A 17,196-nucleotide genomic window follows, 5' to 3' on the forward strand; every position below is an offset into this window, starting at 1 on the left:
CAGAGAAGCTCTCTGTTTCCCCGCTGTTTCTCTTGTCCATGTTTGAATATCACAGGGCTTCCCATCCAGCCACATGAAAGACTTTGGGGCTGATTTTCCATGCTTGCTTATGAACCCCAGCCCTGGTCTGTCTCCGGAAGCTAGAAGGAGGTACGAAATCCTGTGGATCTGGCTGCCTTGGCAAATCGTTTAAATCTCAACTTCTCTTTTCTCGCGCTGTCTGTTTCTGAGTAAGGGACAAAGGATCTAGAAAATTACTCAACACGTAGAACAGACAGGCCTGTGCCCTTTCCCATGAGGCTGTCTGAGGCTCTCCCGGCCACACACTGAAACCAGCTGGTTTTGGTCGTCAGAGGCAGTCGGTCCAGGCTGGATGTCTCCTGCCTCCAGCCATCCCAGCATCCTGACCTCTGGCTTCTTCCTACTCAGACCCTCCTGGCGTTGGCCCCGCTGGAGACTAGCAACAGAAAACCTCCACTCTCCTTCACGTGAGGTGACCGTGTTTCCAAAGATTTTCGCTCAACTCCTGTTGCAGCCAGTTCAAAAGAGACCTCTTGGCCGTGATCTTGGCCGGGGAAACGGAGGAATGTGGGGTCTCTGCTTTCTGTTGGAAGCACCCCACAGAGTCTTTCCTGTTCACTCCAAGTTTCTATACAGCTTCCTTAGGCCATTTGTCAGAAATGATGTCAGTAGGTGGATCCTGGTCCCAGAACAAAGCTCGCCTTCCACAGATCCAGCTCGGCTGTTTGCACGGGAACAGCAAGAGCAGCAGGTGCCAAGGGGCCTTCCATTTGATTGGGTGGAAGGCTTAACTCTCCCCCTCCCCCTCCCCCTCCCCCTCCCCTCCTCCTCCCCCTCCCCCTCCCCCCCTTCTCTCCGCTCTCTGTCTACCAGGTCTACCAGGTCTGCAAATCCCAGACTCAGCCCTGTCTGGCCTAGCCTCTCAGATGCTGGGCTTGTAGTCATCTATCACCATCCCGGGCTAGGAGATTACCTCTCAACTTTTAAAGGCCTCTGTTTCTTTGCTGTCCTATCTCTGGAAGCCCAAGCACAAAGGAAATTCTCTTCCATTGCCACCTTCCTCCGAAGATCTTATAAATCTGGACAAAGGCATTTCAAAGAATCGCCAGGACAGTGCATGGGGCTCGGCCTGGAGAAAGCTTAGGTGTTTCTTTTCACTGAGAAGACTCTGACCTTCCTGGGGTGGGAGCAGGTTATTACCCCCCCCCCGCCCCCTCAGAGGAAGTTCAAAGCTTTGACCCAATACAGTAGCCCCTTGCTTTGTGAGCGTCGCCCACTGCTCCAGAGGAACCTCGGCAGATAACCCCGTTGCCATGGAAAAGAAAGACTATTTAATACAACTTTCTGAATCTGGGGAGGAGGCGGAGATGGCAGTAAAAAACAGATATTATTTTTAAAATGTTTCATTTCGGTTTAAAAAAAAAAAAACAAAAAAACTACCCGTTTGTTAAAAACCGCTTACAAAGAAACAAAAAGGGCTTCTTTGTGGAGCTAGAACTGAAGGAGTACAATCTTCTCCCGGCTCACTCTGTGCTCTGGGGGGGTGAATTCCGCTGGGCGTGGTAGGGAGTCTCACCATGCTGTTTTTCTGTTTGTCCTGGTCATCCTGGACATCCCGTGGAGGTTGGCATGGAGGCCTGTCTGCAGTGGGCTCTGGGGAAGGGGGGTCTGCGGTTTACTGTTCCTGGTGTGTTCCTTCACTGTGGCCTCTGAACCTCTTCAGAATCACAAAATTTGGGATTGGGGATTTAGCTGAGTGGTAGGGCGCTTGCCTAGCAAGCACAAGGCCCTGGGTTCAGTCCATAGTTGGAAGGTGGGGGGTGGGGGGAGAAGGGGACGGGGGACACAAAAACAAGGTAACAGAATCACAAAATTTGACAGGAGCACCTTAAAGCATCTGTCACTCAGGCTAGCCATCTCTGGATGACAGCTGCTGTCTTTGCAGGCCCATTCTACAGGACTTAAAAATCAAGGCACAAGGAAGTGGGTGAGACCCAGAGAGCCAGGTCAAGGGGCTTGACTTTGCAGCCACTGGCGCACGTGTTGGGTATTCACGACTAAATAAATGTAAATAAAGTAAGAACAAAAGACGTCAGGGAGCTTTTCTCCCACTTACAGAAACTAGGAGGGCAGAGAGCCCCGCTGGACACCACAGGGCTCTAAGAGGCCTTGGTGTGAGTGGCTCTTGGCTATAGTGAGAATGAAACTTTAGGATCAACTCTGTGGGTCCTGGGATTCCGGAGGAGCCCCTCCCAGCAACATGGTACCATCAGTATTTGTGCAGGGGAGGTGGGAAGCACCTTTTGTAGAGGGATAGCTGGCCCCCAGCTCCACATCCAACATCTTGAAGGCTCTCCCACCCCTCAGAGCCGCCCTCAGCCTAGTAAAAACAAAGTATAAATTCCTCGCCTCACCCAGGTGCTGTGCATAGCATCCCTGAGCTGGCCCAGGGACCGTTGCTTCTCTGACTGCAGGCTCACTCTGAAGAGCCTCTTACCCCACCCTCCCTTTTTAGAAGTCTTCTGGGAAGCTGGATCGCAGAAAGGGCCTTCTACCCGCCTCCTTCGGGCCTTCCCCCACCTCCATCAAAAACCAAACTGCGCAGGCTGAGTGAGTTACAGGAAAGACCCCGTCTGCCTTGATGGCTGAACGGCTAGAACCCCAGGCTGACTCAGGACTCTAGGTTGGCTGGGCCAGCAGATCTGCAACATAAACCATGGTCTGGGGGTCCATGCCGGGGTGTTCATGGTATAAAAGCAAACCAGGGGTTGGGGATTTAGCTCAGCGGTAGAGCACTTGCCTAGCAAGCGCAAGGCCCTGGGTTCGGTCCCCAGCTCCGAAAAAAAGAAAAAAGAAAAGAAAAAAAAAAAAAAGCAAACCAAACAAACAAGGCTGGCACTGGGTAAAGGTGTGCTCAGCTGACAGCGGGGACCCAAGATGCTGCTGCCTTGTTTAGATATCAGGATGAAGAGAGGGCAGGAGGGCTAGGAAGGAACATCCGTGGGGCTGGAGTCAGAGACCAGAGTGAGAACACTTAGCCAGGATGCAGGCAAGCCCTAGGATGTTACGTGACCAGCAGAGAGTGGGTGACAGGAGCTAGCAGGGACAGGCAAAGAAAAGTGGCACTATTCAGGGGCGTGGCGGGGGTAGGATGAGGTGGGAACTGAGCCAGGGAGAAAAAAATTGCAAGAGTCAAGGTGTATGCCAGCCGTGAGCTGCAACGGCGCCTGGAGCCGAGCGCACCAGATACAGAACCCGTGAATGGTGCATACCGGCCAAATGAAAAGTTGCCCATGTGGCATCCTAGAGCCCACGGCTTTGAAAAGTAACCCTCAGTTTAGAACATTGCGCGTGGAACCTGCATCTCCATGGAAACCAGTGGGCGGCACCCTGCTACCTCACTGCCTACGGATTGTGCCTTTTCACATATGTGCATGTGTGCACACATGTGTTTATGCATGTAGCCACACAGGCACACATGCATGTGGGAAGCCAGAAGCTGTCTCCGAGCTTCTGAGAGGCAGCATCTCTCACTGGCCTGGATGACCGGCAAGTACATGAGTTCTGGGGATCGAACTTGGGTCCTCCTCGCGCTAAGGAAGGAAGCACGTTACTCCCTGAGACAACCCTCCAGCTCAGCTTCTGTGTTTTGCAGGTGGTTTTCAGCAAGTATTGTAACTCCAGTGACATCATGGACCTGTTCTGTATCGCCACCGGCCTGCCACGGTGAGTGTCCCCCGCATGCTCCGTGATGAGAGCTGTGTTATCCCCACAGTGGACCCGACAAGGGTGAAGCTACAAGTTGGGGTTAGCGGGCAGAGGGAATCAGCAAAGAGAACCCCGTGGGGAGCTCGGTCCCGGCTCCACCGCTGCCCCAGCAGCAGGGTCCAGCTGCCCTGTTGAGCTCGGCTTGACCTCCGTCCTCAGAGCTGGGTTTTCCTTTCCATGCGTTTGCTCACTGTTGAGGAAGGAGTTGCCCCGGCCACAAATAAATAACCAGGATCATTGTTCCCAACAGCATTAGGCACAGGACTCGCGTAAGGGATGCGTTACAAGCAGTTGCCTAGCCTACAAGATTCTCAAAAAAACCACCCCACGGTTTCTTTCCTAAATGCAGCCTGTATTAGCATGGGGAATTTTCTAACTAGAGGCTGAGCCTCTCTAGTCCCCCAAACCCCAAATCCTAGGTTTTCCGAAATCTGCAACAGTTTTAACACTGACCTGACGCCAGATGTACAGAGCGGTGTCCCCGGCACGGCGTGATATGTCATTCGAGATGCCGAGTGAAATATGTACATTTTATGTTTAGGCGTGGGTCAGCTCCTCCCAATATCACATCCTATATATACGGGCAGCCTAAAATCTGAAGAGAAAAAAAAATAATACCAAACACTTCTGGTATGGGCATTTTTGGATAAGAGACACTTGGCCCATTTTAGCATCTAATTTCCCATTCGAGGCGGTTTATGCCAGCGATGCCGGTATTTGGGAGGCTGGGGCAGGAGGATTGTCAGTTAGAGGCCAGCCGGGACCACTCAGTGAGACCCTGTCTCAGAGACAACTTAAGAAGTAACTAGGAGAAAGGAGAGGGTATTCAGGAATGGCATTGGATAGAGATGGCTTTAGTTAGGGTCATGGTCCCTGGAGGTAGATAGGACAGAAGGATGATAAAAGCCTGTTAGGAACAAGGAAGAAAGGGACAAAGGGATGAAGCCATGTCCTGGTGGATACAGCCCACGTCCCAGTGCAGCAAAAGCAGCCACCCCGAGGGGCAGTCAGCGTTAGGTGGCATGTGTTAAGAACTATAAAATGTACGTTGTGCACACATCTGCGGGTACGCTGTGGGATCTGGGTCCCATTTCCATTGTGCGGATTTGAAAGCTTCCCAAACTGGACCGCAGGCCCCAGTCCCAGGAAGAGATCCTGTCTCAAAATTTAAGGTGGATGGTGCCCGAGGGATTCCACAGAGACTGATCTCTGAGCTCGTGTGCCCACACAGGTGGGCGTTCATCCTATACACACAAATTAAAATACAGTAATAAAAACTCCTAGTTGAGGATCAGAGGGCTTAGTTCTTTGGGCAGAGGTATTAGCTTAGCGGAAGCCCCAAGACGAGGGGCTGGGAGGGGATAGGTTTCCACCATTTAAGTCCACGCTTTATGGGAGAGAGATGAAACGGGCTCAGAGTTCTCTCCAAGGGCCCAGAAGCAGCACAGTGAGTGATGGTTCCCATCTCTGGTCTACATTAAGTTTTGTGCACTTCATCTCCCAACTCGATAAATTATCCTTGCTCCAATTCTCACTTTATTATTTTTTTTTCTTTTTCTTTTTTTCGGAGCTGGGGACCGAACCCAGGGCCTTGCGTTTGCTAGGCAAGCGCTCTACCACTGAGCTAAATCCCCAACCCCCCAATTCCCACTTTAAATTATTTAAAATTTGACAGGCTCTTGGAGCACACTTGCCCTTTTTACTTGACTGGGGGACAACCAGCTGCCCCTCACTTGCCCTTAACCAAGGACACCTGGTCCCCTGTTCTCAGGTCCTGGTTCCTCCGGACTCTGTCACAGGAAGTCTGTGAGCAAGTGGAGGTCGGGAGGTGGGGGGCAAGTGGAGCTGACACGAGTGTTTTGCAGGAATACCACCATCTCCCTTCTGACCACAGACGACGCCATGGTCTCCATCGATCCCACCATGCCTGCGAATTCAGAGCGGTGAGCGTCTCCTCCTGGGGTGTCTTGCTGGTCCACACCATGTGCCAGGGAGTCTGCAATTCGGGTTTTTGTTTACTACTGCTAAGAAGTGTGAAGTTTCAGCAGAGAGAGAAAGAGGCAGATGGGTGGCAGGCGGAGGCTTGGTTCACTCCTTCCTTCTCGGGGGAAACCATTTTCCCCGTGAGGAGGCTGTGTGCAGACACAGGGGACCGAGCTAGGAGCATAGCTCCAGCCTGAGGAGTCCTTGTGGGCTGAGGCACAGAGGGTCAAGGGTAGCCAGTGGCTCTGTGTGTCCTTGTGAAAATGGATAGGACAGGACAGCTGGGACCAGTTAGCTGTACCCTCTTAGAGAACATGGAAAGGGCCCTGGAATCAAGGATGTTTTCCAGGGACCTGGGAAGTCTCTATCACCTCCTTGTCATTTGTGCAGTTCAGCAAAACAGAACTTACAGATGCAGCCTCTGGGGCTGGCAGGGTGGATCAGCAGCTGGTAAAGCGCTTGCACACAAGCCTAAAGACATGAGTTCAAGCCCAGGACCCACGGGAAGATGGAGGGAAAGACCAAATTCTGCAAAGTCTGTTGGCTTCTGACGTCTGTAACACACACACACACACACACACACACACACACACACACACAGAGAGAGAGAGAGAGAGAGAGAGAGAGAGAGAAAATAATTTAAATTTTTTAATATGCTCTCAGAAGAGTATAGGAGGTAGACAATGAGCCATTGGGGAGATGTGTCCTCAGGGCCCTCTCTGGGTCCTCTCTGTTCCTCCTGACCACCACTCTATAGGACAAGGAGGAGATTTGAGGGCCTCTATCAATCTGGTCATCATGGTTTCTGTGATAAACCCATGGCCAGCTCCGAGCCCACAGGAGAAAGCAGACACACCAACATCCTTTGTTGCTCTGGGCAAGCAGTATTTGAGTTCACAGATGGGGCCAGCTGGGACCTTGACCTCAGCTCCAGAGTGACTCCGCACCCCATATGAGTAACATGGACACTCAGGCAAACAGCAACTTCGTAGCTCCATCTGGCTTTCAGAAACACAGATCTGTGAGGCCCCAGGGACTATGGCTGACATACTTTTGTTTTAAACACGGCTGCTACTGTTCCCAACAACCCTCGGCCTTGGCCAGATCTCCACACTAAGCATACCCATAATACTCAGGCGTAGGACGCCTTTGTCCCTTCATCTTGCCCCCAGGAGTCAGTGTTCCAGTCCAACCCACTGGCCCTCACTCTGATCCAGATTCCCACAAAGCCCATGGCTCATTGGCTTCCCAAAGACTCCAGTGACAGTCACATGCAACATGTGTGTCATCTCCAGCCCGCCTGACCCAGCACTCAATCAAGAGGAAGGGACTGAGCGGCCCTTCCCCCTCAACACCCAGAATCCTAAAGTGGCCATGTTGGGGGTGGGACTCCTCTCAAACTTGTACCCTGTCTGTGTAAACAGAATCTCAGTCCCACAAAGCCATGTGGGTTTTGCTGAATTCAGTTTTAACAGGTGTAACGATTCAGCTTGCAGAGCTATTCAAACATGAGAGCACACATGCATGTGCACACACACATGTGCACACACATACACATGTATGTGTACACATGTGCACACATACATACATATACGTACACATACACATGCACGCACGCACACAGGCACACAAGCCCAAGTGTCTATAAAGAACACCGAATCATTTGTGACATGGTGAAAACTACCTCTCAGATGCAGAGGGGAATGGAAATGTATGAGGTTGAATAGGCGCCATCTGCTGTGTGTTGAGGTTACAAAGGTGTGGATACAGAGACAGAGCTAGCTACATAGAAGGCTGAATGAGGCAGGAACAAGAACAACACATTTGTGGGCTCAGACCTAAATCACCTAGGTCTGGTGATGGCCACACGCTATGAGGTTAGGTAGAGGCGAGACACTCCGTGTGGTCGCGTGGAGATGGGGAGGTAGCAGACATAGGCATGGCGGACCATGCTTGCCTCAGACGTGAGTTTGCTGCCTTCTGGGTCTCCGTGTCCTCCCACACTTCCACCTCCCTCATTTCTTCCCACTTCTCAGTATCTTGTCCTGAGCTTGTGTGCTGGGAGGGGTTTGTCAGCCCCATGCAGAAGGCTCCGTGTGTGTCAGGACGTGTGGGTCAGAACGTGTCTGGCCTGGAAATTCCCAATCCCGGTCTCCACAGGGGTTCCTGACCTAGAATCGTGCCCACCTGTCGGGAAGACATGGTTCTGCTCACCCACACTAATGGCTCAGTGTAAACCAGGTCAGCTGAACAGTAACCCCTGCTGTACACTAAAACGGAGAAGCTCTTTTAAAGGAATCTGGTTAACCCCCTTTAAGATTTATTAAATCCAGGTCAGCCCATGAGCCCCTCTAAGATTTATCAAATCCAGGTCTTGGTGAAGATTTGTAAAGAGTTCTGGAATGCAGAAAACCTGGGGGTAAAACCTGGGCCGAGGGGAACCCCTGAAACCACTCTGGACTTAGATGTGGGCCTGAGGCCTGGAAGTTCTCCCCTCTGCACCAGGCTAGGACCATTCTCAGAGGGTACAGTACAGGATACACTGTGTGAGCTACCCCCACCTTCCCCACGAGCACGGGGCCACCCCTAACCCCACCCACCCCCACCCATGGTTCCAGGTGGCCACATTGACTACAGGCCTGATCACTTGTTTTTGACTTCCCCCATCTCTGAAGACCTTGGACATGCTCACCTCCCCCTGTCCCAGCCTCCCACTGATGGGAGGGACCTGGCTATAGATGGCAGCCCTCATTCACACACTTGGAGCTGTTTCCTGTCCACGGGATGGATTTTCCATGACTCCCCGAGTCTCCAAGGTTTCTGGCTAGCCACCTCTATCCTAGCCAGAGGGGTCGCTGTCTCCATGTCTCCCAGCTTCATGCTTTCTGGGCTGTTTCTCTGCACCTGTTTCAAACCCCAAGTCACCAGCAGCGGAGTGGGAGGCCAGTCGGCTTCTGCTCTCATTTGGAGCTGAGAAGAAATGGCGAGTGATCTGTTCCTCAGGACCAATAAGTGAGAACAGACGTGTTGGAGCCTGGTCAGAGGGAGCTACAGGTTTGCTCTCAGAGGGCCTTATCTCATCCGGCTCCTTTCTCTGACCAAAGAATGTTCTAGGTCTGGTAGCGTCCAGCTCTCGGAGCTGCCTCTCAGACCCGGCCCTTACTCTCTTTCTGGGGAAGGGGAACAGATGCTTACGACGTGAGGAGAGTGGGGCCATCTGGTGCAGCATACGGAGAGAGGAGAGGGCCAGAACCAACTCCGCACATTTCTGACATTACACAAACACATCCTGGGTTTCCGATTTTAGCCAAGTTGTGAGACGTGTGCTGGGTAAAGCAGCCGGGTGCCGGCGAGGAGTGCTGTACCGCCATCCCTCTGCTCAGTCAGTGCACATGCCCCTTAGATAGCTGCCCAGCTGGAGCCAGGCTGCTGCCTCCCAAGGCATCATAAGGAGAGCCAGTGCTCAGGCAGTGAAGATTGCAGAACGGATGCGCAATGAAAGTCCAAGGCTGTTTATCAGCGCCGGAGGGGGAAGGGTTTATGTGGTTGACATTATATTAACAGTGTCCAGGAAGAAAGTGAGGAAGCTATAACTCAATTCAGATAGAGCCGGGAGTTTATTCAGTCCCGGAAGACGCGCCACTGGTTCTGCAGAACTGAGCTGTGGGGATCTGGGGACCAGGAGCCAAGACCAAGCAAGAGCCCATGAGATGTAGCCAAGCAGCCTTGCCCGTGGCCTGAGGATCTTGAAGTCTCTGTCCAGGCCCTCCTTACCTCAGGCCAGTGGTATCTGCTTGCCGGTTACATTCAGACCAAAGCACCATGGGACGATGAACGGGTAGCCCATCCCAAAGACAGACACCCTGACAGTGCGTCTGTCCCTTCAGAAACCCACACTCGAGCATGGGAGATCATTGCTCAGAATAGGAACATTTTAGCCTTGTTCGTGGCCAGCTCTCGGAACAGAACGAGAGTCCCTGGACTCTGGAGGCTCAGCTCGACACATAACTTCCGGATTTCATTTGCAAGCCCCACTGAGGGTCAGGTATTTGAGCTCTCGCCTGTGCCTGCCTGCTTGCCTGCATTGCTAGGGCACATCCTGTCTGTGGGCTGTCTCTCTAGCTTTGTGTTCCTCTTGCTATCAGGTTGTAAATTCTGTTAAACTGCTAAGTGAATCAATCAACCAACCTCTCCTGGGGTTAGCTCTTAGCACTGGGTATTATCTACCTTAACCTGGTTTCCATTGGTCTCAGAGCCTGCCCCTGCCCCCAGCCAGAGGTCCTTCCATCACTATAGAGCCTTTCCCCTGCCATCCAAATAGCCCAAGTCTTCTGCACAGCTTCCAACAGGGTGGCGAATAATGGGGTGTGGTTTTCGACAGGGTCGACAGTTCCAGTACAGTGCTGTGAGCTCCAACAGAGACAGGGGGTGGGGGGCAGTTTGTACTGGTTTGGGGTAGAACTGGGCAAGAATGTCAGAGTCCTCTGGCCCTACCTGATAATGTACCTCTGGTTCTTACTATATCAATGACAGAAATTTGCTCCCTTAGAATCAAATGTGAACGTTATGAAGGACACTTCGGGTAAATCATTAGATGACATCCAAATGAGGGAACTCAGAACGGCCTGGTTGCAGGGAAGGGGTGCTGGGGTGTCGTAGCTCAGTGGCCAAGCATGAGCTTGCGATGTGCAGGGCCTGGGGTTCCGTCTCCAGCACCTCAAGATAAAAAGAAAACAGACCACCAGAGCTTAGTTGACTGAATTACAATGTTTCCTAGCAGTGTTTATCTCTGGTCGCAGCCAGTGCCTCTGGCAACCACTCACTGGGACACTCTGTTCTCTTGCAGAACTCCCTACAAGGTGAGACCTGTGGCTGTCAAGCAAGTGTCTGGTAAGGCCCTGTTATCACCTTTGAGAGAGAAAGAGAGAGGGGGGGGAGGGAGGGAGGGAGGGAGAGAGAGAGAGGAGGGAGAGAGAGAGAGGAGAGAGAGAAATATTCCAGCCTCTCCTCCCCTAGCCCCTCCCCGTGCACCGAACTCCCATTGGTTAAGTGTTTGAATCCACTACAGTACCTGGAGAATCCGAAACTGTGTTTGCGTCTGGGCCGCCCCTCTGAGTTCCCACCCTGACCCAGAGAGCATGATGGATCCTGTGTGTGTGTGTGGGGGGGGGGGGGTCATCTCACCTCATTCTCCCTCGGTTCCCAGGCCCACAACCCTCTCCATTCCCATGAGCCGCAAAGCCAGGCCTCCACCCCACCAGGTTTCCCAGGGTGCTTCAGCCAGGCGTGGGATTCTTAAAGAATCCCATTTCCTTTTGGATTAAAAAAAAAAAAATCACTTCGATCTGTACGTGATTTGCATGCAACGAAATGCTCCCACTTAAATGTGCGCCTGGACGAGTTCTGAAGAATCTTCACATTGCCGTCACCGTTGGTGAAATCTACGTTCCCGGGGACATTTTCTCATGTCCCTTGCTCTGCTGCCTCGGTCAACGGCTGCCTTACTTTTGGAAACTATCCAATAGACAGTGTTTCCCAGAGTGTGTGCAAAGTGTTAGGGAGGAGGGGCGGTAATGTTCTGATTCTGTGCATACGTGTGGAGCCCAGACTTGAACGTCCATTTGATGTCCTTCCTCATGAGCTGGTTCGTCACAAGCCTCCATCTTGCTTCTTGAGACAAGGTCTCTCACTGACTAGGCTGGGATGGCTGGTCAGTGAACCCAGAGATCCTCCTGTCTCTGCCTATCCAGCCCTGGGCATGGTGTGTGTGTGTGTATGTGTGTCTATTTGTGTGTATATCTGTGTTGTGTGCCTGTGTGTGTCTGTGTATGTCTGGGTGTGTCTGTGTGTGTGTGTCTGTATCAGTGTGTGTGCGTATGTGTGTGTGTCTGTATCAGTGCGTGTGTATGTGTGTGTGTGTCTGTCTACGTGTCTGTGTGTCTGGGTGTATATGTGTATTTGTGTGCCTGTGTGTGTCTGTGTATGTCTGTGAGTGTATATGTGTGTGGCTGTGTATGTCTGTGTGTGTCTGTGTGTGTGTCTGTGTCAGTATGTGTGTGTCTGTATGTGTGTCTGTGTCTCTGTGTGTGTGTGTCTATGTCTGTGTGACTGGGTGTGTATGTGTATCTGTGTGCCTGTGTGTGTCTGTGTATGTCTGTGAGTGTGTATGTGTGTGTGTATGTGTCTCTCTGTGTATTATGTGTCTGTGCATGTGTCTTGGTGTGTGTCTGTGTGTGTGTGTGTGTCTATGTCAGTGTGTGTGTCCATGTGTATGTGTGTGTGTTGTGTCTGTCTGTCTGTCTGTCTGTCTGTCTGTCTGTCTATGTGTCACCATGCCCAGTTCTTTATGGGCATTCTGGGAGTCAGACTTAGAGCCTCATGCTTACATAGCAAGCACTAAACCAACTGTGCCAATCTCCCCAGCCCCTTTCCAGAGTTTCATGCAGAAAAAAATTGACCCAGGAAGTGAGTCCACATGAGGCTTCTGAGACCCATCGGTGGTGTGAACACTGGCCACTGTGCCCGATAGTTGCTGTCATCCTGATGTTTTTCTGTCATTTCCTGATGGACATTTGGGTCATTTTTTATGAGTCAGGCTGCTGTGGATTAGAGAGTGGGAGTGTGGTTTGAGTGGAACTGTGGGGTCATGGGGTTAAGTGTACGTTTAGCTCCATCCACGCCTGCTGCTTCCCTTTTCCAGCATCCATGGTCCAGCTGGCTCCCTTCTTGGAACTCTGTAACTGCTTGTCACTCTGATGGCTGCAGAAGTCAAGAGTGCCTCGGTTTCAATTTGCGATTCTTTTTAATTTAATTTGTGATTCCCTAGTGATTACTGACCGTGAGTGTCTTTTTATGACATCTCTGGCCAGCTCCTTGGTAGCTCTTGGTGAACTCTCCTGAACTTCCTGAGTCGTGAGGCTTCTTGATGCATCGAAGAGTCACAATTAGGGTCTATCCTGTAGCCTTGATAAGAGGGTTCATCTCGGCTCACAGTTCAAGGTTTCACAGTCCATCCTGGTGGGGAAATCAAGGCTGCAGAAGCTTAAAGTTGGTCACATGGCATGTATAAGGTCCTGGGTTAAATTCCTACCACTGCAAAATGTGTATACACACACACACACACACACACACACACACATATATGTTTTACATGTGCATCATATACACAAACACATATACATATACATATGCATATACATATATATCATATACATATACATATACATCATATACATATACAAATACATCATATACATCTGCATCATATGCATATGCATATACATGTAGATCATATATAAATATACATTGTATACATGTGCATATACATATATATCATATACATATAAATATACATCATATATATCTGCATAGTATACATATGCATATGCATATGCATATACACATACATTGTATGCATATACATATAAATATACATCATACATCTGTATCATATACATATGCATATACACATACATTGTATGCATATACATATATACATCATATGCATATATATCATGTGCATATACATCATATACATATACATCATATGCATGTGCATATATCATACACACATACATCTACATCATATACATATGCATTGTATACATCATATACATTACATATACATCATATACATATGTATATGCACATGCACATGCACATACACACATACAATACATGTGACTTTTGTGAAGGAAAAGCCAATCCAGATACTTACTCAAAGAATGGGGTTTTGTGTAACTGTGGAGCCAAGCCATACTGGAGTCGAATTCTGACTCTAACAAAAGCCAGAGCTATGTATAAGTCGAGCCTTTGGGGTGTAAGAGCTGAACTCCCTGGAGGGTTAGTGTATGGCAGGTGCGGAGGGCACACTTGAGCTGGTCCAGGGCTACCAAAGCTCCTCCCACAGCAGGGGTCATGGGAGTGACCAAGGACTTTGAGGAGCAGACAGCGCTGCAGAGGACCAAGGCTCCCCGTGTGTATCCTAGTTTCAGGATGGCAGAGTGAACGCTGAATGAGGGATGAATCTTCTCAATGAGCCAGGATGGGACAGAACCAGAAAGCACCTGCCTCACACAGTCAGCGTGAGCTCCCTTTAAGCGAGGGAAGAGTATAGGAGGGCTGCTTCCCTGGGAATGCTAGCAGGGTGGGTGTGGCCAGCAGCGATAAACTTCTCCTCAACAGAAAAGGACAAGCCTGCTGGGAGGTGGTGGGGCACACCTTTGATCCCAGTATTTGCGAGGCAGAGACAGGCAGATCTCTTGTGAGTTGGAGGCCAACCTGGTCTACAGAATAGGTTCTAGGATAGCCAGGGCTACACAGAGAACAAAAAAGGCCAGTCTTGACTGCAGAATTGGAGAGACTACTACAGCTCCTGCTGGGTGGGCTTAGCCGGGGAAGACTGACTGACTTCTCTCCGAAGATGAGTATGGAAGTCTGTGTTTACCTTGCTGCTCGGGAGGCTGGAAAGGAGACAGCCTGAGTCTGAGATTTCAAGCTGAGGCTGGGTTACCCAGATCTTCCAAAAAATGGAGAAAGGAAGGCAGCAAAAGGGGGAGTAGGGGGAGGGGTCCTTTTACCTAGCACTGGGAGGCAGTCTTGCTTCTAGTCCGCTTCTCCTTTTATGAGGGAAATAAAGTCACTAGCTGCGACAGAAGCCATCGGACAGGCCTTTTTGTGTCAATGGTGTCCGTGGTCCGCCATTTTTATTTTAAGCAGCTCAAACTGAGGTTTCTCAATGACAATATATACCATTGTGGTTGACAGCCCGTTGCAGTGTACCTGCCTGAGAGAGACAAGGATGTCACAGTACTAGCCACATGTCAACCTCGAGCCCTCAGACCCATCTAGGACCATAGTGTGGTCCTATGAAAGAAACAAACATACTCCATCTGAGCCGCCCTCTGACAGAGGCCAAAGCAGAGGCTGCCACCCCTGCACAGCGGCCACAGGGAAGCAAACTTGTTTCACTTCTTGCCTAAGGCAAGGTGCAAAGCAACGTGTGTCAGACTTTCTCGAGCCGATGGGACCTGTAGCGCCCCTGGGATCCCTGGAAGAGCTCTGTGCCCATGGTTTTCTCAAGACACAGCAGCTGTTGACCACTGAGTCACGCTCAACCTGGGGACGTTCAACCTGGGCATCTTCAATTTCTAAACCCGGCAGAGAGCTTGTGGGTTCTGTCCGTATACACTCCATTCCCCCAGCCTTCCTCTAGAGTCCAGGTCCGGCCTGTGCAGCCACACTCTGTCAGCCTGGTGGTATCCAGCTGGTTTGAGGCAGGTCCTATGCAGTCCCATCCGCATATGCTATCAGCTCCACTGGGCGTGGGGCTAGGATGCTCTCCCTGTAGGCTAGAGTGCAGGGGAGGTCCTGAGCCCTTGTTTACAGCATCTGCCTTGCCACCACCACTGTTTCCAAAGGACAGAGGGCAGGGTACAGGTGGCAGGTAGCCAGTGGTAGATAGTGCTCAGAATTCCTGCTGGGGACAGGCACACACCCTCCCCGTTCCTTGTCGAGATAGTGGCAAGCCTTCCCTGGAGATCTAGGAAGACCAGGTCAAAGGAGCCATGTGTCCGTGAGGGTGAAACTTCGACCTGCGCATGCTCCCACACACTGTGTGCACAGTGTCTCAGTGACTACAACAGAGGCCTCCTAGCCCCAGAAGGTGCCCCTGAGTAAGCTCCAGGGATGTCTATAGCGCGTCCACGGAACTCCAGGCACTGCCACGCAGAGCATTCTCCCAGGTCCTCGTGGACCAGAGACAGCCGCCCTGTCAGCTTGGCGTGCACACTTATCTTAGAAGACAGAGGCTGAGGTCCATCCCTTGGGAATTTGCATTCAGCTTCCTTGTTTGCTCAGACATAATTTGCATGCTGCTACACCCCTGGTTGGTTCAGCTTGCAGTGGAGCCAGCTGTCTGCATGTGTTTCATTGTGTATCTATCGTCACTGTTTATCCCCAAATGTTTCCATTACCCGATAGAAGCCCGCACCTGTGGGCCCCGAGTCCCCGTTTCTGTAACCCCTCCCTTCCCCGGCTCGAGCCTGCATTGTCTGAAGATCTGTCTAGTTCCCTTGTTTCAGATACGCCACTGTGGCATTTGTGGCATCTTGCGGGCCACACGTTCTGTGTATCACGAAGCTGCTCTACCATTCAATCTGGGGGTGACCGACGCTGCCTCGAGGGTGGGCCACATTTTGACCCCTCCCTTCTTCAGGGGACACACCTGAGGGTTGCAACTGTTGCTTGAAATACTGCTCTGAATTTTCATGCATGTTTTGGGGTGGATGTTGCATTGAACTGTTTCAAGATATCCCGGGGAGTTGAATAAGCCCCTCATTCCTTTTAGAAGTCTAATAGCCATGAGGGGAAGGGCCTGAAGGTTCCCTGCAAGGCATGGGAGTTCCAGCCCCACCTATCCTTAAAGTCCCCATAACTCAGTAGGCAGTTCTGAAACCCACCAGCCACATCCTTCTCCATCCCTGTGTCCCGTCCCATCCCCCCACCCCTCCCGCCGGAGGACTTCCTCTGATCAGGGAAGACCAGGAGTACTGGATAGCCAACCCTCTAGACATCTTTTTCCAGAGGACAATCTTCTGCTATCGCTAATGCAGGAGCCCAAAGGGACCCCAGAGTACTAATCTTCCTATTTCCACAGTGGTCCCTTCCTCACAAACGTGCCTCAGTTTCCCCTCCTTTGGAAAACTTTCTGGATAACCTCCCTGAGTGATCTGCGGATAGATCCCTTTCGTGGAGGCCAGATTTAGAGCTTTGAACCCGAAAATAGGGAATCCAAGAATAAAGGGCCCATCTGAAGCTGCATTCATCCGCCAGCTGCATGAAGTGGCCTTAGGAAAACTATCTCGCCCCATGAGGGTCCATTTCCTGTGCAGAATAGGAATTAAAATAGACACCCCCGCAGGGTTCTTCAGAGGGTAAATGATGTAATTTATGCAAAATGCCTATTGAGTGCTGGCCACTTAGAGACGCTCAATAAATCCTAGCTATCATTTAAAGTAACCTCCCGGGCAAACCGATGGGCAAAATCTTGTCTCAACAAAACTGTGGGATTTCAGTGGGGCAGGGACGCTCCCTCAGGGCCAAAGCGGCACATGGAGTGTGGGCTCTGATTTTGCTCGGAAGCCAAGTTACTGCTCTGAATTTGAAGGCAGATGTGTTGCTCGTGCACGATAATAATGTTTCTTAATAATATTTTCTATATTTAGTGCAGTTTCAGCCCAAAGCATTAAGGCCCTTAGGTTTCAGAAACATGCCCTTAATCACCCTTGCCTGCACTATTTTTTTTTTTTTTAAATAACAGATCGGGTGCAGCGTATAAAATGCAAAATATAACTGTTCCCGAAATTGCGAGCTCACGCTTCTCCTCCAGGGTGGTCTAGCCAGCCAGGGCAGCCAGCAGCAGGC

The 17,196-nt window shown here is 50.9% G+C and overlaps 1 protein-coding gene across 5 annotated transcripts in view; it reads left to right on the forward strand.

Moving 5' to 3' along the window:
• The window catches only part of Pde9a (phosphodiesterase 9A), a 93,151-nt gene that overhangs the window by 23,367 nt on the left and 52,588 nt on the right, over positions 1 to 17,196 (forward strand). For all 5 annotated transcript variants that reach the window (XM_039098411.2, XM_008772793.4, XM_008772794.4 and 2 more), the window contains 3 exon segments: positions 3,677 to 3,747; positions 5,655 to 5,732; positions 10,619 to 10,662. In XM_039098411.2, the coding sequence (XP_038954339.1) occupies positions 3,677 to 3,747; positions 5,655 to 5,732; positions 10,619 to 10,662 (193 nt within the window).

Source organism: Rattus norvegicus, chromosome 20, assembly GCF_036323735.1.
Source record: "Rattus norvegicus strain BN/NHsdMcwi chromosome 20, GRCr8, whole genome shotgun sequence".
Lineage (NCBI taxonomy): Eukaryota > Metazoa > Chordata > Mammalia > Rodentia > Muridae > Rattus > Rattus norvegicus.